General features: G+C 35.8%; 1 protein-coding gene across 1 annotated transcript in view; it reads left to right on the top strand.

Annotated features, from left to right (window-relative positions):
• LOC149559504 (centromere protein O) overlaps window positions 1–22,593 on the top strand; it is a 182,057-nt gene that overhangs the window by 84,337 nt on the left and 75,127 nt on the right. Inside the window, exons 6-7 of the mRNA XM_089833413.1 lie at window positions 12,854–12,912; window positions 13,193–13,291. Coding sequence (XP_089689539.1) covers window positions 12,854–12,912; window positions 13,193–13,291 — 158 coding nt within the window. The remainder of the gene's footprint in view (window positions 1–12,853; window positions 12,913–13,192; window positions 13,292–22,593) is intronic.

Raw genomic sequence — 22,593 nt, 5'->3', positions numbered from 1 at the left:
AACGAAAAGTTTACTCCATGCTCATGCTCCTTCGACATTTCAAGCTGTGCGAGTTTTTTCCCTTCCGTTCAGATTCTCTACCCTCGGCGTATACAAGTTAAGGAACTCCTCCCTTGTCTCTTCTACCAAATTCAATTGTTATCGAGTCTCTTCTAGCAATTCCTCAACACTCCTTGGTCTGTTAGGTGAATGCACTACCTCCGTCTATGCTCCTTCACCCCCTCGGTGTCTTTCGATAATCTGCTGAAGTTTTTGTTTGTGCTCCGCCTTTTGTGCTAAAATTAAAACTTCCTATGCTCTGCGTATTTCATCCTTGTCTTTTATCTTATTCCTATTCTTGTTAAGAAGATTGGGCATTAATCTTCATAACACTTCCATTGTTCCAGGTTCAACTGGCAGTGGCGCCAAATGTTTACCGTACAAGGTAAATGGATACTCATCGAATGTAGTACAATAAGTTATAACACAAAACAGATACTTTATTCATATACGCTGTTGGAAATATAAGAGGAGTAACTGAGAGGGGAGGGGTGAATTAGTTACTACAAAAATAAATCTTAGATCCCTTAGATGTCAGTACAAAATGCAAATAGACAACTGAATATTGTTGAAGCTCGGTAAACACATACAGAGTGCTGTAAATCGGTAATAATTGGATTAACTCGGTAAATGATTAAAATATAAACCTTTAGATGCTATTTGTGATTACTATTACTTTAACTTAGTTGCAAACACATAAAAGAAAATAGCATGAACACATTTGACACCAGGATTTAATTTAGAAACCCTATTTGAAAAAAACCACCAATTGCAACTCGTTACTGTTTTCACTCTTCTGAAGTGAGCTCTGTTAGAAGCCAACCTTGTTAAAGGTTACAAAACATACTATTAGGTGTGACCTTATTAAAGGATTCAATCACCCTGTTAGGAGTGGCCTTGTTAGAGGTCTTGAGAACAATTCAATGGAATTGCCACCTTATTAGAGAATTTGCAAATAGCTATTAAGCCAACTTTGTTAGGAGATTTAGATCACTGCTGCAATGGTTAGAGAGTAACAATAAGATGATTTGAATGCAACTGAATTGCTGATTATAGATTTTTGTTTTGGCTTGTACTTGATCCTTCCTGATCGAATATATCTTTGCTACTCCACAAGGATATTCTGCTTATCCTTCAAATTTGCTTCCTCTTTTCATCATTAAATCTTCAATAACATTTTTATGAATTACCACTTTGAAATCACAACTTGACTTTATATCTTCCACTTTGTCAAGTCGGCTCAAATGCAACTTAGAATAATCAATATTCATCACCTTAGTTGGCTGGAATCAATAGACAAATCAATTAAGCTTAGTACAACAAAATAAGAAAATCCTTTTTTAGCTAACTAGCTTAGTAGAACTAGAAACTAACACAGAAACGATTTCCTTTGTTAACCAATAGAAGCTCGGTTAACATTGCAAACTTGCGAAAATCCTTTGGCAACTGAGTGAGCTCGGTTAGCACTAGTTCTATCCAACTTTCCTTCGTTACCAGAGTGAGCTCAGTTAACACTCGCTTTCTGCAACTTTTCTTTTGATGCCCGAGTTAACTCGGTAAACACTGCCTTTTGAACTAGGCAAACACAAGAATGCTCGGTAGATACTGAGAACTATCTTTACTACCCGAGTGAGCTCTGCATATGCTGATTGATAATGATATGACATTTGTGTAACATCAAAGACAACACACAATTAATCAATCGTATTTAACAATCTCCCTCTTTGGCATTGATGGCAACACATGTCATAGCACATTGAAATTTTGGATTTTAGACTTGAGAACTCCCTTTGTCAGTATGAGCTCTTCCATTCACTGGATTCTATCTGCAACAGCTACTACCAACTTCATTCAGAACTTTCTTCCTCTTTAAAAAAACTTCTTCTTTGGAAAACTTCTCCCTCTCTAGTTCCTTTATTTTGGTTCCAAAAATTTCTCAGAGACATGATAGTAAACTTCTCCCTCTTTGACAACACATGCCAAAGACAACAATTCAGTAAATACCAATGTACTTTAAGTACTGATTCATCTGCAATATGCCCTTGCGAATTTTGCACCAACTTATTGATCTTCAATAGGTTCTTGTTGATGCATTTAGTAAACTTCATTTAGTGAATTTCAGACAGGGGAATGACCCCTAGCTTACCTCTTAGATACGTAAATGCATCCTTAGGTAATGATTTGGTGAATATGTTTGCAATCTATTCTTTTGTATTCACATATTCCAATTTGACTTCTTTATTCTGCACTAATTCTTTTAAGAAGTGATATTTTATAGCAATATGCTTTGTTTTGGAATGCATTACTGGATTCTTTGATATATTGATTGCATTGGTGTTATCATAATATATGACAACTGGATCTTTGATCTCGACCTTCATTCCTTCTAACATTGTCCAACAGTTGTTTGAACGAAACAATGTTAGAACAATTGACTGCTGCTGCTACATATTCTGCCTCTGCTATGAATTGAGATGTACAATTTTGCTTTTTGCTTGTTCAAGATACTAGTTTTTTACCAAGAAATAATGCTCCACAGCTAGTGCTTTTTTTGTCATCAATACTTCTTGCCCAATCAACATTAATTAATACTTTCAAGTCCAAATTGCTTCCAAGTTTGTACTATAAACCATAGTCTTTAGTACCTTTTAGATACCTTATAATTCTCTTGATTGCCATCATGTGATTTTCCTTGGGATTTGCTGAGAATTTTACCACTATTCCAACTGCTAAAGCAATATTAGGCCTTGTCTGTACTACATACTGCAATTTTCCAATCATTGATTTGTATGTGGTCTTATTTACTTCTTTGGAATCATCATTTTTGGAGAGCTTATGTCCAGTAGACATAGGGGTTTCAACTGGTCTTGAATCTTCCATTCCAAATTTCTTCAGTATCTCTTTGATATACTTAGATTGAGTGATGTAGATACCATTCTTGTTTTCCTGTATCTGTAATCCAACAAAGAATTTTATCTCACCAAATATGGACATCTCAAATTCTTTACTCATTTCTTCTGAGAATGCTTTGCACAAATCATCATTTCCTGTAAATAGAGTATCATCAACAAATATTTCTGCCAATACAATCTTTTTGTCTGGTCCTTCTTTGATATACAAACTATTGTTATCATTAGTCCTTTGAAAGCCAATCTGTACCAAGTAATTATGAAGTCTTTCATACCAAACTTTGGGAGCTTGCTTGAGACCATATAATGCTTTGTGTAACTTGTAAACCATGTCTCTTTTGCTAAGATCTACAAAATCTTTTGGTTGTTCAATATAAACTTTTTTATCAAGAATTCTATTTAAGAATGCAGATTTGACATTCATTTGATATATTTTAAATCCTGTATGTGTTGCATATGCTAATAGGATTCTAACATCTTCTGGTCTTGCCACAAGAGCAAAAGTTTCACCATAGTCAATACCTTCTTCTTGAGAATAACCTTTGCACACTAATCTTGCTTTGTTTCTTGAAACTTTTCCATCTTCATTCAGCTTATTTCTAAATACCCACTTTGTACCAATTTACATTTTTATCCTTGGGTGTAGGAACAAGAGTCCAAGTTTTGTTCTTTTCTATTTGTTCTATCTCTTCATTCATTGCTTCAAGCCAACTTTCATTTTCTAGAGCATCTTTAACACTTCTAGGTTCAAATTCAGCAAGTAAACATGTACATTTTAATTTGCCTCTTGTCATTGTTCCATCTGATTTGTTTCCAATGATTTGATTAGGTGCATGATGTCTTCTGACATAACTTGCTAACACAGGCTCCTTGGTCTTTGAATGAGTTCCACCATCTTCTTGAATTTTAGTTTCAAGCTCGGGTCCTTCTATTTGTGACTCAGGTCCATTAGGCTCGGTTTGAACTAGCTCGGTAGCCTCTGACTCGGGTCCTTCAGACTGTAGCTTGGGTTGCACTATCTGCAACTTGGTAACTATAGGAGTTTCTGGGGACTTGGGAGATGAAACTTCTTTTCTCTCGGACAGATTTGGCAGGGTATCAAGTTCATAGTAAACAAATCTTCAGTAATCTTCAGGTTCCTTCTTGCTTTCTTCTTCACTCTTTTCCGCAAATTCATCAATTCTAACATGTGCACTTTCTATGATTTTGTGAGTAGACAAATTTAAACATCTGTATGCTTTACTTCTGTAGGAGTATCCTAGAAATATGCCTTCATCACCTTTTAGATCAAATTTGTCTTTTCTAAATTCTTTCAATATATAACATTTGCTGCCATATATTTTCAATTAACTTACATTAGGTTTGTAGCCATACCATAGCTGATAAGGTGTTTTGTTTGAATCTTTTTTCAACTGAACTCTGTTCAAGGTATGAACTGCAGTGCTGATAGCTTCCTTCCAGTATTTGAGAGCAACATTCTTTACAATCATCAGGGTTCTTGCACAATCCATGATAGATTTGTTTCTTCTTTCAGCTATCCCATTCTTCTGTGGTGTACTAGGGGCTGATACTTGTCTTTTGATTCCTCTTTCAATGAAAAAATTATTGAATTTATGGGAGATAAATTCACCACCTCTGTCTGATCTTAAGCATTTCAATCTTTTTTTAGTGTACTTTTCTACTCTTGCCAAATACCACTTGAATTTTTGAAAGGTTTCTGATTTATCTTTTAGATACATTACTGTCATCATTTTAGAATAGTCATCAACAAAAAGAATGAAAAACTTTTCTCCACTACAGCTTTCTATTCCAATAGGTCCACATAAATCTATATGAACAATTTCCAAGACTTCTTTTGATTGATAGTCTTTGCTTTTGAAGCTAATCTTTCCCATTTTACCAATTTGACAATTCTTGCATAGAGCCATGTTAGGCTTCTTCAAACTAGGAATACTTTTTGCTCTTCTATGTTTGCTTATCTTAACCAAATTATCAAAATTCACATGACATAGCCTTTTGTGCTATAACCAACTTTCCTCTACTTGACCAGTAAAACATGAACAATCAGTGAGATCAAGATAAAATAGGTTACCTTTTGTTTGCTTGCCAGATCCAACCAAATTTTCTTTCCATCTAGTAGTTTGGCCTGTCCATTCATAAATTTTACTTTGAATTCAATGTTGTTCAGCTGTGCCACACTCAATAGATTATGCTTTAGTGCTTCAACCCAATAAGCATTGCCACATACAAGCTCTTTAGTCAACAAAATACATCCTTTTCCTTTTATGTTACAAGGTTCATTGTTTTCAAATCTTACACTACCTCCATCATAATATTCCATGTGCTCAAATTTTGTTTTGTCTTCAATCATATGATGTGAGCAGCCACTGTCAATAATTCATATATCATTTTTGCTAACATGAGAGATAAGTGCCATCTTATCTCCTTCATCATCTAATTCATCTTTCACAGCTATATATACCATTTCATCTTCACTAGTATCAGAATCTTTAGCTAAAAAACAAGATTTCTTACTATTGTCCTTGAAGTTCTTGGAGTCCTTGCCTTTATGCTTATTGCTTTTCTTCTCATCCTTGATTTCCTTATTTGGACACCTAGCAGCAATGTGACCAGCTTCTTCACAAGAAAAACAAATCAGGAAAACTTTACTTTTGTGCTTTCCTTTTCCTTCGGAATACTTCCTTGCAAGCAGGGCTTCAACAACTTCAAGATCACTGTCTGAACTTTCTTTTGATGATCCATCTTCTTTACTTCCTGATTGATTGGATTTTGATTTCTTACCCTTCTCTTTGAGTGAGAGTTTAGCTTTAAGTGTAGATTCAATACTCTTTGAAGTAGGAACATAGTTATCATAGTTATCTAATTCAAAAGCTATCAATCTTCCAACTAGAGCATCCAAACCCAATTTATTATTTGAATCACATCTCATTTCTTGAATAACAGATACTCTAATTGCATAAATAGGAAGAAGAATTTTGAACACTTTACTTGCAACAGTTTCCTCCTTGATGTCTCCTCCAGATGCTTTGATTGCACTTACACTAGCCTTGACCCTTTCCATATATTTTGCAATGTTTTCATCTTCTCTCATTCTCATTTGATCAAATTGTCCTCTAAGGCTTTCTGCTTTGGCTCTTTTTACATTGTCATCTCCTTTATAGATATTTTTCAGTTTGTTCCACATTTCATAAGTAGTTTTGCAATCTTTTACCTCATCAAATTCAGCATAATTGAGAGTAGATGCAATAGCTATCATCATGATATTATGATTCTTTTTTCAGCAATATCTTCAACTAATAATGTTCCAATAGGAGTCTTATATTCAACATCAAGATACTTGCAACCTGAATCACTGATGGTAGCCAGATGTAGCCTCATAAGTCCTTTCTATGTTGCAAAATTGTCTCTGTTCAGCTTGAGAATTTCTCTTATGTAAGACATCCTGATCTTTAGCTTAGGTCCTTGAAACCTTCTCTGCAAGCACCAAAAGCTCTGCTACCAATTGTTGGAAATATAAGAGGAGTAACTGAGAGGGGAGAGGTGAATCGATTACTACAAAAATAAATCTTAGATTAGATGTTAGTGCAAAATGCAAATTGACAACTGAATACTGCTGAAGCTCGGTAAACACATACAGAGTGTTGTAACTCGGTATTAATTGGATTAGCTCAGTAAATGATTAACATATAAACCTTTAGATGTTATCTGTGATTACCATTACTTTAACTTAGTTGCAAACACATAAAAGAAAATAGCATGAACACATTTGACACAAGGATTTAACGTGCAAACCCAATTTGGGAAAAACCACCAATTGCAACTAATTACTATTTTCACTCTTCTAAAGTGAGCTCTGTTACGAGCCAACCTTGTTAAAGATTACAAAATACACTGTTAGATGCGACCCTGTTAAAGGATTTAATCACCCTGTTAGGAGTGGCCTTGTTAGAGGTCTTGAGAACAATTCAATGGAATTGCCACCTTGTTAGAGGATTTGCAAATAGCTATTAAGCCAACTCTGTTAGGAGATTTAGATCACTGCTACAATGGTTAGAGAGTAACAATGAGATGACCTGATTTGAATGCAATTGAATTGCTGATTACAGATCTCTGTTCTGGCTTGTACTTGATCCTTCCTAATCGAATATATCTTTGCTACTCCACAAGGATATTCTGCTTATCTTTCAAATTCGCTTCCTCTTTTCATCATTAAATCTTCAATAACATCTTTATGAATTACCACTTTGAAATCACAACTTGACCTTATACTTATATCTTCCACTTTGTCAAGTGGGCTCAAATACAACTGAGAATAATCAATATTCATCACCTTAGTCGGCTGAAATCAATAGACAAATCAATTAAGCTTATTACAACAAAATAAGAAAATACTTCGTTAGTCGACCCAGCTTGTTAGAAACTGACTCAGAAATGATTTCCTTTAGAAACTGCAAACTTGCGAAAATCCTTTGGCAACCGAGTAAGCTCGGTGAGCACTAGTTCCATCCAACTTTCCTTTGTTACCCGAGTGAGCTCGGTTAACACTCGCTTTCCGCAACTTTTCCTTTGACGCTCGAGTTAATTTGGTAAACACTGCCTCTTGAACTAGGCAAACACAAGAATGCTCGGTAGATGCTAAGAACTGTTTTTACTGCCCGAGTGAGCTCGACATCTACTGACTGATAATGATATGACATTTGTGTAATATCAAAGACAGCACACAATTAATCAATTGTATCCAACATATGCAATATGCACTCCAATGGTTACAATATGATTATGATGATTACAATGATGTTCCAATGTCACTTCTGGACGGTGTACATATACTTTTCCGAAGGGGTGACTCAACCATCACGTGCCCTTTTAGATACAATTCTACCCGTTGGCTACAATATAGAATTTACCGATAACAATATCTTCTTCTACTTCCTCTTCAAACAACGGATTCAGGAACATAGAGAATTCAAGCATGCCTTCATGAGAGCTTTCATCTAAAACTTCCTCCTGTTCATATGTTGTATGCATTTCTATTTCATCTTCATTATATGATTCATGTGAATTACCATCTCCTACATCTAGTACGCCTCAAGAATGCATTGATCCATCAACTTGTTCACCATGGTGAATTGAATTTTTTTTTTGGATGATTTCTTTCGACATGTTTATGATATTCTAGATCTAACAAGGCTGAAATTTTTTCCACACTAAGAGAATCATTGTCTCCATTTCTACATTCATTGCCATCTGTTGGCATATGAGTATGATGTTGTATTTATTTTTACATACTTGAAGGTTTTGAGCAAGAAAACACCAGTTCCTTATTACTACATATAATCTTAAGTCAATACTACAACTTGATTTCCAAAAATTCCTTATCACATTTTCAAGTCTCTTATGGTAATCTTCTTCTTTACATTCCATGATATCAATGACAACTTCATTAGGTTTCCAACATTACTTTTTAAATAGAGGCTCAAATTTTTTGCAAAAATTTAGGGCTCCGTCAGGGTGGTCCTTTTCCAGAGACATAGAGACATTGGGATTTTTGAAATTGTACTAATAACTCTCACAAGTCCTTATCAAATTGTGGTGGGCAAATTTAGGACTCTTGACGGTTTCTCCGATCCTATCGAGAGCACCATTGTGGTGAAGCAAGGTTGCACTCTCTCGCCCATCTTGTTTGGCATTTATATTGATGAGTTTGAGACCTTTCTCATAGATGCCTCACTCCCTGGTGATGACTGCTATTTAAACTAGGTTTTGATCTCCATTCTTCTCTTCGCAGATAATGTGGTTCTTATGTCCTCCTCTTTGGAGGGTCTTCAGAGGCTTCTCATGGGTTTGTATCCTTTTGCAAGTTGCGCCAGCTTGTTGTGAACCTGAGTAAGACTCGGGTCATGGTCTTCAATTGTTTGAAGACATTGCATCACCATTTCTACTTCCAGAGCCAGGAGATTGAGATTACTTCCTCATATACTTATATTGCGGTTAAATTTTTTGGCCCTCGCCTCAGCTTGAGATCTCCCATCTAGGGGTTGGGTTCCCTTCCGATGCTTGAGAGATTGTGCTTCTGACATCACTTTCAGGATACTTTGTCTAAGTTGTCTCTTTTGGACTCCTTAGTCAGACCGAATCTTCTCTATGTTTTTGTTGTGTGGGGTCCCTCTCTCCTTGGTTTAGACGCTTCTCCTTTGATGTGTCATCACTACCTTGTACATTATTAGTCTTGCTAAGTTTGGGGCCCATTCCTTTAGACTTGGAGCTATCTTTGATTTGATCTGGTTTCTTCAGCATCTAAACTGGTCGACATCGTTACTCTTACCTGGTCTATTGTTCTTCTGTTGCTGTTGCTGACTCTGACATTGTCACTAGGGCTAGTTGTTGGTAGGCCCAAGCCATTACTCATTTGAGATAGATTAGGATTGATATTGACCGCCTCCCCCCCTTCTAGTTCTTTTTGGATGCTCCCGCTCACCTCCTTCGCATTAGTAGGAGATGAACGAGCATGTCAGGCTTGATATCTATAGACGGTATGTTTCCACAGCCTATAGTAATCTCTTGGGTTGTGCTTGTGGACGACTTTCTATGCTGAGCACTTTCTTGATATATAGGACGGGATTATGACGCAACCAGGCTACTTGTCTCGGCGCTGGAGCTACGCCCTGCAAATCTCCTTGGGATCCTTTTGTGTTGGTTCACACAATTTTTAGATTGAGATAGATTACCACATTGATAGAGAAGACATGATTTGTTGATTGTGCACTTATTGCTCAGATGGAGACTGAGACCCACTTCATTTTTCGGTGCCTCATCTATTATGAGATTAGAGGGAGATTTATTTTCTTTTTAGAGAATGTCGTTCCCTCTCCACCTTCTTCATATTCATTGACCAGTGTCTCGCACTTCAACTCCAGGAGGCTTTGCAACTCCGCCCCACTTTGCAACTCCTCTTTCCTTAGAGTCAAGCCTTTGATAAGCTTATCACTGCCTTCTTGTCAACCCTGCTTCCTGCTCGGTGTGTGCAATGACTGTCCAACACTCTTTCTGCCAGCCACTCCAAATCTTTGAGATTCTGTAGTGGGCGCACTAGGCAACACCACTCCTCCAACAGTTTTCAGAAATTTACTAGGGTTCTTGCTCTCCTTGAGTAGTATCCTTTGGTGTTGGACTTTTTTTCTCTGAGAAAGGACCCCTAGTCCTAGCACCTGGGTTTTTTTTCTCTTGCTGGCTTTTTTTTCTTTCCTTGTTGCTCTTGGTTTGCTCTTTCCTGATTACCATTTGGTGCTCTTGTTACTTGTTGTCTCCTTAGTTGTACGATTTTATTTCCTTAGACTCTTTTGGTGGTCTCTTGTTGGACATTAATAAATTTATCTTATTTTATACTTCTATATATATATATATCATATATATAATAGCAATATATATATCTTTCTCTATATATAAAAATTAATATATAATATTTGAAATGACTCACATCTTACCGCTTACCTTGGTGGCGGGGCTCCCTTATCCTTCGTGGCATCTATGGGTATTTCTTTCTACTTAAGTCATGATTCCCCATTCTACTACCTTTTTTTTTATTCATTCCCTCCCTTCAAATGTTCTCCCACCTCTTATATGCAGGGTCTATAATGTCGTGACTCTTAAGTGAGTCGTCCCTTCATTTCTCCTCGACCTTTAATAGCAACGTTTGTAATTTCATTATTATTTATTTAAAAGTAACCATCCATGTGATTATTAATTGGTGGTTAGTTTTTTTTTTTGGCAAAACATTATATTTATATTAATAATAACTGGTTCAAAATAGCTCTCAGAGAAAAGAACCAAAAAAGAAAAGCTCCAGTCATTGCCTAATACAAAAAGGATTCAGAAGAAGAAATACTGAATCAAGAGAGAGTATCTATCAATACTAATGAATCTTGTCCTTTTGATTCCTAAATTGAGAATATTATGATTACAAAGTGGCCAAAACTCATATGAATACAATTCATTGTTTGGTGTCAGAGACAAAACCAAGAGCCAAGCCAAAAACTGTCATAAAAGTTTTCATCATTGATCTTCATCCAAAACTCCAATTGAGACTGTGATATTAGAAAGTCATGGTGGTTAGTTATTATTAATGTATTTCATTCAATTTATTCATCTCAATATATAAGCAATTAGTAATCATTTAGATTAATGATCTATATTAATTGATTGATGCATTATCTATAATCTATAATCGATAATCTATTTAATAGCTCAACATATTATTATTTATTCAAATTTATTGTGCATTTTGAGCATTATTAAACATGGTATATATATTTGAGGTATCCAATTAGTGTTCGGGAATAAGAGCAATATGCATTGTATTAAATTGTTTCAATGTATAAGCGTTTCTTCTAGATTCTTCCAATAGCTTCTAAAGAGCACACAATTATATTGAGAGGGGGGTGAATAAGTAAAATAATGACTTTTCCAATTTCAAACTTCTTTCCAAACAATAATTTCATATACTGACACAATAGTACAATGCTTACGTGGGAACCCAATGTGGGAGAATACCACTACAAATAAAAGCTTTATATATAAACTTGTTTTTTTACAATGTTTTATAGGCTCCAACCTACTAGAGGCTCCAACCCCTAAGTCTATGAGCGCTGACTCACTGGAATCTTAAACTACCACATGTCGCATGCACCGACCCATTGGAAGTACCGATCCCCGCAGCTTGTTTTTGTGAGCACCAACCACAGCTATCTCAACTAGTGATGGATCTCAACACCAAAATGATAAGGGGACAAATAATGTACGCTCCCTATCCCCAACAAATAGGTAATTACAATTTAAAATTAATTTTCTTAATCAGACATCTTAGTCTGCCTCACAAGCAGCGTTCTTGTAAATAACAGCCTCTAGATTGAGGCATGCCCCCATCTTTTGCAGCCCCTTAGAGATTTTCCATTATAGTCCAAGATGTTGATGTGGGTGTTGCATGATTATTTGGCAATTAAACACTTTCTAGTCTTGAGTGGCCTCAATATTCTCTCACAAGAGGTTAATAGTAGCCATTGTGGAGATCATCTCGACACAACATAGGTTCTGTGCTACATCAAAGATGTTATAGGGTCCTAGGGATTGCTTTGAGTTTGACAGATCCTCCATAAGCATCTTTATATTTACTACCAAATGTCCATCCATAATCTTTGCGGTTGCCCACAAATGAAGAACTGATATTCTATTCGCAGGACTCTCAATTTCTTTTGAGATTGACTTAACAAAATTAGGTGGTGTGATCACCATTTACTACCATCTTTTCCTTCTCAAAGCCACTGACATCATAGATTGCTGTTCTTTTCTTGTTTGCCTGCATTTTAGCCCATGAATCCACTGCCATACATCTACCCATCATTCTTTCTTAATGCCACTAGTTTGTGCTTCGCTTGCAAGGAGAAATTGACAACTTCACAGAAAAGCCACTTCATCAAGCCTATAATAAAGGGCAGGGTCATTGTATATCACTTGCAGCTATATAATTGAAGAGTATACAATAACATCGCACGGTACTTTCACCATAATTCAACAATCAGCCATTATGCTTGCCTCTACCTTCTAATATGTTAACAATAATTATGCAGTTCTCATCATTACATAAACTCAAAATTGATCTTATAAAAAATATTGATGCCAATCAATCATTATTACTATTGTATTGTTAATTTAGTCATGCTCATTTAAATTTTTATTATGATTATGATTATTAATAATCATAATAATAACATTAGGTTATTTCACAATTGTACAAGATGGATGATGTCTCTTTCATTTCACTATTTTATTTTTAGGATTTATATTTTTTAGATGTACATGATTGGAAATTAACTTTGGTCATGTTTCAGAGATATCCTTGAATGATGATCAATGGAATGGTGGAGTTCTTGCTAGAATTAGAGAGAGGGTATATTTGGTGACACTATCTATTTCCTATTGCATTTTATGTTGTATTATGCATCTTCATAAACTAAACCAGATTTTGTAATATTAGTTCAAGAGTTTATTTCAGCAGTCTAGAATCTAGACTGGCTATGTTCTAAAGGTATTTATATATTTCATATTTGAAGTTTCAAAATGGTATTCTAGCTTTTAGAATATTCACTTCTATATTTGTATAATTATTGCATGTTCACATAATCAAATTATTTCCAAAATTAAGGTCCTGTTGCAACTTCTATGCATAGGTTCATATGGAAGCCGAATTGAGGAAGACAAAAGGCCATATTGATAGCCGACACGAACAACTTGTTCGTGAGAAGATTACATACAAATTAAGGAACAAGGTAAAGACGTGTATGCTATGACTTCTTATGCATTCTTTGATTTCTTGATCTCGTCAAATTAATGTATCTCATTATTATGCTTTTTGTTGTATCACCTTGACACTAGTTATGCTCCTATATTGTTAATGGCTAACAAATTCAACATTCTTGTTATTAAAAATAATGCTCTCAATCGCAATACAATTTCCCATCTATAACATTGGATCACACATATTTGTGGTGTCTCTTTGAATCAAGCATTGGACTAATTGCAATTGGTCTTCTCTTGCTGTTAGGAGCTTATGTTCATATGTGAAGTTCCTTGCAATGCTTGCCACTTTCCAGTTGTGTAATATCCCCATTTTTTGTAGTGCAACTAGTACCAACTATCTAAGTTGGTGGTGTCAATAAGATTGGATAAGTATTTCAATGTTGTCACTATGTTTAGATAGAATAATGGACATGAATGACACTTTTTGGAGTGATTTTGAGCAATTTATTCGAGACTTGCTATTTTTAGAAAGCTATTTGCAAGCACCGACAATGTTCAAATAATTATGTAATGTTTTTATGATGGTCATGTAGTTGAGATCTTCCTTTTTGTAGTTCTTATTTAGAATGTTTCATTTCGGTCTTTGATTTTTGTTTTAGAACTTTTCTTGTAATCTTTATTTAAGGAGCTCTCGTCTTTTTTGTATAATATTGAATATCAAGTGATAATCATTTCATTGTACCAAAGTAGGTTAAGTTTTCTAACAAAATTTCTTAATTGAATTTTTGGGTATCTAACTAGAATTCATTTTCCATTTTCATTTCAAATCGCCTTTTAATGAAAATATGTTATGTTATTTGCTGTGGCTCCTGCTGAAGGTTTTTTTTTTGGATCATAAATCATTGCTAAGAGTTTTTGTGACCAGGTTCTTCTTTTGCTCATTTTAACGGCACAAAGGACTTATTCTCTACAAAAATCAAGGGTTTTCTTCAGACCTTAGGTTTGAAGAGTGACAATTTTTTTTGTCTATGATGGATCTTTTTTCTGCGTGATGACAAGATGAATTGCCACCTGAAGATTTTTTGGACGGGTTACTGAGTTTATGACAATGTTGTTGTTCGTTTCTTGTCGTGAGGCTGATTGTTTTTCCCGAGTGATGATTGTTTTGCATAATTTTCTATAAATTGTGGGTTTGCTTAAGGTTCTTCCGCCATGCAAAGCCAATTGTTTTGCAGATGCTTTTTTGCACCTTTTTTTGGCAAAAATCATGGGACTTCTCTATTATTTTTTGTGTAATTATTTGCCACTTTCTAGTTGTATAATGTCCCCAGTTTTTGTAGTGCAACTAGTACCGACTTTCTAGGTTGGTGGTATAAATTTTGAAGATTGTTTATTGGAGGAGACTAAATAGATTTTGAACAATCCACAATTCTGTTTCTGAGTTCTTTTATATCTTGTACTGATAATAATAATTTGTAGATGTGTCCAGAGCTTCCTTCTGTAGTATTGGAGCAGATTTAATTCAAGTATATATATATATATATATATATATATATATATATTGGTGCAGTTCTGATTTATTGACTGAGATAATATTGCCAATTGTGATTGATATATCTCAGCAGATTAAATGTATATTATATATACATTGGAACATGATCACGTAGGGGTATGACCCTACGTGGTCATGCTTCAATGCATATACCATATAACTTATGAAGGCACCGATTCATTAATCATTTGATGATACCCAAAGTGATCAGTGAGTTATTATAAGTAACACTAATACTTAAAAATATCTTTGGCAATCATACAATGCTCAATACTAATGATTGGCATTGGTGATAAGAATATAACTTGTTCGGTAATTTCAACATATAATGATATATGTGTGTGTGTGTGTGTGTGTGCGTGTGTGTGTATAGTCAGATTTTAATACACTGATTTATCATCAGACATAAAATTTCATAGATAATATTCGCTTCGATTTCCATGAAGCTAATCTTCTCAACACTCCCTCTTTAGTAAGGAGGGAAATTGAAGAAGAAATAATACAAGATTAAACACCACTTAAATGTGGTCAATCAAGTTACAGTGTCTAGAAAAATCCGACCCGAAGAACCATCATGGTTATCAATGTGTCTAGCAAAATCCGGCCCGAAGAACAATGATAACACTTTGCTCCAACACATTTTGGTGTTAGGAGATAGATCAATTATTGAGAAGGTCGTTAGCCTACAATAGTGACCTCACACATATGAAAGATCATCATCTTTTATAACACAAGTTTGAAAACAATTTTTAATTATTCGTGAATATAATAGATTACAAAAGTATTTACAATTTACAGTTTACAAATTTGTCATACCAAGTTTATCTCTGAAGTACTCTATTTCAACCTTGCAAGAGGCCTGGTGAAAATGTTAGCATTTTGCTCATTAGTGCTGATATAAATCAATTTGATAACATTTCTGTCAACCATGTCTTTTATGTAATGGTATGGAGTCTCGACGTGCTTTGAGCAATTGTGGAAAACCGGATTAGCAGAAAGTTTGATGCAGCTTTGGTTATTCCAATGAATCACTGTGGGATCTAGTCGCTTTTCAAAGAGTCCAAATAATAGCTTTCTCAGCCATACTGCTTCGTGGGCTTCCATGGAGGCTGCCATATATTTAGCTTTGGTGGAACTCAAGGCAACTATAGGTTGTTTTCTACTGAACCATGATATCATCGTTGGCCCAAAACTGAAGCAACATCCTGTAGTACTCTTGCGGTTTATGGAGCAACCAACCCAATCAAAATTAGTAGAACCTTCAAGTTTTATCTCAACATTTCTGTACTTCAACCCAAGACCGATTGTGCCACATAGATATCTCAAGATATGTTTAGCAGCCATAAAATGAATCTTCTTTGTTTCACACATGAAATGACTTAAGACATTTGTGGCATAGCAGATATCAGGCCTAGTATTTACTAGATACATGAGTGATCCAATGATCTGTCTGTAGAGAGTGGGATCAATGGATTTTGAATTTGCAGCTTCTTCTTTTAGCTTGTGTAGATTTGTTTCCATGGAGTTGCTAGAGGTTTGCTCTCCATCATTCCAAATCTAGCGAAGATGTCAAGGGTGTACTTCCCTTGGTTTAGAAAAATATAATCTTTCTTTTGACATACTTCTAGACCCAAAAAATAGTGTAGTAGGCCTAGATCATTCATTTCAAATTCAGCCATAAGATATTGTCTGCATCTTTCATTTAAGTGATTTTCACCTCTTATGAAAAGATCATCAACATATAAAACAAATATTAACATATCACCATTAGATATTTTGAAATATGTGTTAGGATCAGCTTCATTTTTGGAGTATCCTAGTTTGGAGAGGTAGCTATCTATCCTTTCATACCAAGCTCATTGTGCTTGTTTGAGGCCATAAAGAGCTTTCTTTAGTTTACATACATATAGATTCTTATCTTTTGTAACAAAATCTTCAGGTTGTTCGATATATATTTATTCATTAATGACACCATTCAGGAATGCGGTTTTGACATCCATTTGATGTATCTTCCATACTTTGGATGTTGCAATTGCAATAATTGTTCTTACAAAAGTGTATCGAGCAACTGGAGCAAAAGTTTCCTCATAATCAATGCCTACCTTCTGAGAAAAACCTCGAGCAACAAATCTTTCTTTATGTTTTTAAATACTTCCATCTGAAGCATATTTGATTTTGTATAACCACTTGGATGCAACAACTGATTTGTCTTTAGGCCTAGGTACAATATCCCAAATATCATTTTGTAATATGGACTGATATTCTTTGTCCATGGCATCTTTCCAAGCTTGACAAGTTAGGGCTTTTTTGACAATTGATGGTTCAAATTTAGTAATCTCAATAACTAGTGCAGTATAACAAGATTTATTTCTGGTTTTCTTGCTCTCCTTGGAAATTTTATCTGGCTCAACATCGTTTTCTTCAATCATTTTCTTTGCTCGTAAAGGCCTTTTCTTGATATTATAGATGTCTCTATTTTTCGTATCTTGTAATGATACATGCTCCCTTTGATTTTCAGTTTGTAGATTTTCATCCAAGTCTGAGATGGGCTCATCTTCTATACCTATTGATAGTTTTAAAGCAACGTTTTCTTCAAATTTGACATCTCTGCTAATTTCAAATGATCTCTACCCAGGTACATAGATTCTATACCCTTTGGAATTCTCACTGTACCCAACAAAAACTATGTTGCATGGGTCACAGAGGAGATTAACTGAATGCTTGAAGTAGGTATTATTTTTAGGGTATAAATGCATGAGCGGGTATCCCCAATTGTGATATCTCTGAAAAAGGATACCACTCAAATAAGGATATGTGTAGACTTTCGATGCTTGAATCAGTAACAATTAAGGATCCATTTCAGATACTGTTTACTGATACTATTTTGGAAGAAGTTGCGGGGTACAAAATATATTCTTTCATGGATGGATTTTCTAGTTACAACTAGATATCTATCCCAGAAGAAGATAAGCTCAAAACAACCTTTGTAGTAGATGGAGTATACGCCTACAACAGAATATTGCTCAATCTGTGCAATGCCTTGACAATGTTTCAAAGAATTATCTTGCACATCTTTGACAAGATGTTTGTCGAAAACTTCAAAGCATTTTTGGATGATTTGTTAGTCTTTAGTGCGGAGGACAAGCATCTGACCGCACTTAGGGAATGCATGGAAAGATGAAGATGAGTGCAACTAGCACTGAATCCAAAGAAGTGTAGATTTATGGTACCTCAGGGGAAACTATTGAGACACATAATATGTAAAGCAGGATTAATGATGGATGTTGACAAAGTCTGGGTAATTCTAGAAATGCCACCTTCAATAGATGTGATTGAAGTAAAATCATTCCTAGGACACATAGGATACTATTAAAGGTTTATTAAGAACTTTGCCAAAATATCTTTCCAGTTCGACGAACTAACCTACAAGGGAGAACCCTACAGATGGGAAATAGAGCCGGATGAAGCCTTTGAGGGATTGAAAACACGATTGGCTTATCCGAACTGGGATAAGGAGTTCCACGTACATGTTGACGCATCAACCTACACAATCAAAGCAACGTTGGCACAGATAGGTGATCATGGATTGGACCACCTAGTTTACTTCACAACTAGACTATTGTCTAAAGCAGAAAAGAATTACAGTACGACAGAGTGAGAGGCTCTTGGAATGGTGTATGTGGTGCAGAAGTTTAGATGCTACCTATTGACAACTATTCCAGATTGTCGTACTACCATCCTAGTATGCGAATATGGGAATATCTTTTGACAGGGCAATTTCCTAGGGAAATGCCGCCAAGCAAGAGGAGGGAATTGGTGCTGAGAAGTCGAACGTTCCAATTGATCAACGCGTTGCTATATAAAATGGGAACTGACTAGAATTTACGATGATGTGTTCTCGAGGAAGATATACCGAAAGTATTGAAAGAAGCACATGAAGGGTTGACAGGAGGACATATGGGGCCGGAAAGGACAACACGAAAGATACTCCTGGTAGGATTATGGTGGCTAACCGTGCACAATGATGCCAGAGAGTTGGTTGTTGCATGTGATACATGTCAAAGAGCCAAGAAGCCAATGAAGAGGGATTTCATGCCTCTGAACCCTTCACACCTGCAGGAACTATTTGAATGCTGGGGGCTGGACTTTGTTGGGTCCCTTAAGGTGAGAAAAACCCGAAGATGGAGGTGCATTGTTGTAGCAACAAAATACCTTACCAAGTGGGTAGAGGCGCGGACCCTACTGGACACCTTTGCACTAAGCACAATGAGATTCACTTACGAGCAGATCATTACAAATATGGAATCCAAATATAGTTGATGAGCTACTGTGGGGGAAATTTTGTCAATCATGTCATTTGGCTACTCACCACGGAATTCATAATATACCATTCTCTATCGAGCTTGTACTATCCTAAAGCAAACGGACAAGAGGAGGCCACAAATAAAATCGTGGTTGTAGTAATCTACAAGTCTTGTGTAGTTGAAGGTGAGGATTGGGAGGAAAAGTTGCCATCGGCATTATGGGCATATCATACCTCTTATAAAGTTACCACGGGACATACTCTATTCCAACTGATGTATGGTCAGGAAGTTGTGTTACCAACAGAGTTCATGGTACCAAGTTTGTGAATAGCAATCGAAAACAAGTTGGGAGATATGAAAAGTCTTAGTGAAAGGTTGTACAACTTGGATAAACTCGACAAACGACGATTACAAGCACAATAGGCCATCGAAGATTCACAATCTAGACACAAGGTGTGGGAGGACAAGCACTTGAAACTAAACAGGTTCCAACTAGGCCAACTAGTATTAAAATACAATGGGCACAATGAAATCAAACTAGGCAAATTTAAAGTGAAGTGGGTCGGGCCATACAAAATTCGTGAAGTAGGGGATAATGGAGCAATAAAACTATGGACGTTAAACGGGAAGGAGGTGACTAATGCAATAAATGGGTCAAAATTTAAAATATATTTTGAAAGGAACAAGGTTCCAAGAGGGAATGAGACCTGCATGAACAATTTAGACAGAATATAAATATTTAATAAATAGTAAATAATAATATATAATTATGTACTAAATAGGGGGTAATAAGATATGTTTATGTGATGAATTTAGTAGTGGGACTCAAATTTGACATATGGCCATCTATAAAATCTTGCCACAAACATCAAAAGCACTGTATGAACACAAATAGGGAGGGCGTAACACCGTACAATCTCAACAAGAAAGAAGAGTAGCGGTTTTCGTAATCACCGTACAACGTATGATAGATGCAGGGTGCAGTAGTTGTGGATCATTGTAAGCCCATACAGCTAAAAGGGATACACCACCTCCAAAACATATACTGAAGGACATCACAGTATGGGCAGGCAAATACAGAAGCCACCGAAATCCACCGTACGGCCAAAACAAAACCTCACGTGCAAGTGTACGGTATCAATAAAATATATAAGGGATAAGGTGGTGAAAGAAGTCTGTTTGGTTGAGGAAGGCGAGTTGAGATCCTCGTACGCTGTTTTCTTTGTTCATTAAAGACCATCGTACGGACAAGATTGAGCTCATACACTCGAGCAAGGAAAGAACAACGAGCTGTATATACTGTACCATGTAATGAAATAACTTGCACGATAGAAGAAATAATATGAAATAATATATAAATACTTGATAATAGCTGAGAGTAATAGGCCACTTCAAGGGGGCAACCTCCAAATATCTCCAATGAAAACACACTTCAGAATATGATGTTGAAATAAGACTCACAATGTCATATATATACCTAATTATGCTTACGTTGAATAAACCCAACCCTACATAACACCCAGGCCAGCCTACCTACCTAAATAATAATATAATAATGATAACATGACTTAATTAAGGATTAAGATAGCCACAAGTTGCAACCAAGTGTGGATTCTTTTGAATGAACTCTTCATCCTCCCATGTGGCCTCTTCAACTAGTAAGTTCTTCCATAGGTCAGGGTTCTGTTCCTTAGCTTCTTTGTGCATGTTTGAAGAATGCATTTTGGTTCCAAAATTATTCTTCCTTCTTTGTCAAGTTCTGTTAGTACTGTTTGAGTAGGAATATTCTGCCCAATTACCTTCTTCAAACAAGAAACATGAAAAACTAGATGCATCTTTGTTGTTGGTGGCAACTCAAGCTCGTAGGCAACACTACCAATCTTTTGCATGATTTGGTATGGTCCATAATATCTTGGAGACAACTTATTATTCTTTTTTTGTTGCTTCGTTGATATTTGTTTATAAGGCTGCAATCTCAAGAAGACCTAGTCCTAGTCCCCAACTTCAAACTTTCTTTCACTACGTTGTTGGTCCACTTGTTGTTTCATTTGATTTTGTGCCATAGCTAAATTCTCTTGGAGTTCTGAAAGTACCTGTTGTTGATGAAGCAAGTGGTCCTCTACTGCTTGAACTCTTGGTGACACCTTTAATGATGCAATGATGGAAGGAGGATGATATCCATAAAGTGCCAAAAATGGAGACATTTTTGATGAACTATGAAAAGAAGTATTGTACCACCATTCTGCAAGAGGTAGCCAATCTACCCATTTAGATTGTTTTTCTGAAGTGAAACAACGTAGATATCCTTCCAAACATTTATTAACAACCTCAGTTTGCCCATCTAATTGAGGATGGTATGAAGAACTTTTAGTACCCAAACATGAGAATAAATCTTTCCAATGACTAGTAAAGATATGATAACGATCACTAACAATAACCTTAGGTGTACCATGTAGCTTTTGGATATTCTCCAAGAAAACTTTTGCCACTATACTTGCTGTAAAAGAATGTGATAATACAATGAAATGTGCATATTTAGTGAGGTGATCAACTACTACCATGATGACATTATGACCTTTAGATTTGGGAAGCCGTTTGATGAAGTCCATGAATACCTCTTCCCAACGTTGGCTAGGAATAGATAAAGGCTGCAAGAGACCTAGCGTGTTAATTGGTTCCCTCTTATTTCTTTGACAAACTAAATATTCAGCCACAAATTTTTGAACATCATCTTTTAGCCCTTCCCAAAGAAATTTTGCTCAACTTGATGAGATGTCTTCAAAAATCCTGAATGACCACCAATTAGGGACTCGTGTAGTTCTTTGAGAATCTTGTGTTGAAGAGTGGAATTCTTGCATAGATACAAGTGCTCTTTATAACAAAGAATATCCCCCTTTAAACAAACTTATCTGAACTACTAGTGTCACTTTTTATCCGTTGGATGAGAATACTTGTTGCAACATCATTTTGCCACTCTACTTTGGCTTCTACCACCCAATTTTCTTGTAATATTGAAAGGGCACACAATAAGGCTTCATCTTTTTCATCCTTCTTGGAAAGTGCATTGACCACAATATTTTCCTTCGCTTTCTTGTATAAAATTTCAAAGTCATATCCCAATAGTTTTTGTTCCAAAAAATATTTTAGGCTATCATGATTTGTCTTAACCTTGAAGTGTTGACCCATTAAATAAGGCCTCCAATTTTTAATTGCATGAAGGATTGCTAGCATTTCCTTCTCATAAATAGGTTTGAGTTGATTTTTACCTTTTAATTGACGACTCTCAAAAGCATTGGTCAACCTTCTTTCACGAGAACTGCTCTTATCCCATTTCCAAAATCATCACATTCCATAATGAATTCCTTGTTGAAGTCTGGAGTGCCAAGCACTGGAGTTGTACACATAGCCTTCTTCAATTGCTCAAATGATACATTAGCAGATTCATTCCAATGAAAAGAATCCTTCTTCAGTAGAA

The sequence above is a fragment of the Cupressus sempervirens genome, chromosome 5 (genome assembly GCF_028749045.1).
Source record: "Cupressus sempervirens isolate cs-2001-9-10 chromosome 5, ASM2874904v1, whole genome shotgun sequence".
NCBI classification, from domain to species: domain Eukaryota; kingdom Viridiplantae; phylum Streptophyta; class Pinopsida; order Cupressales; family Cupressaceae; genus Cupressus; species Cupressus sempervirens.
Note: the sequence above shows the minus strand (reverse complement) of the source record. Positions and strands in the feature narration are given on the sequence as shown.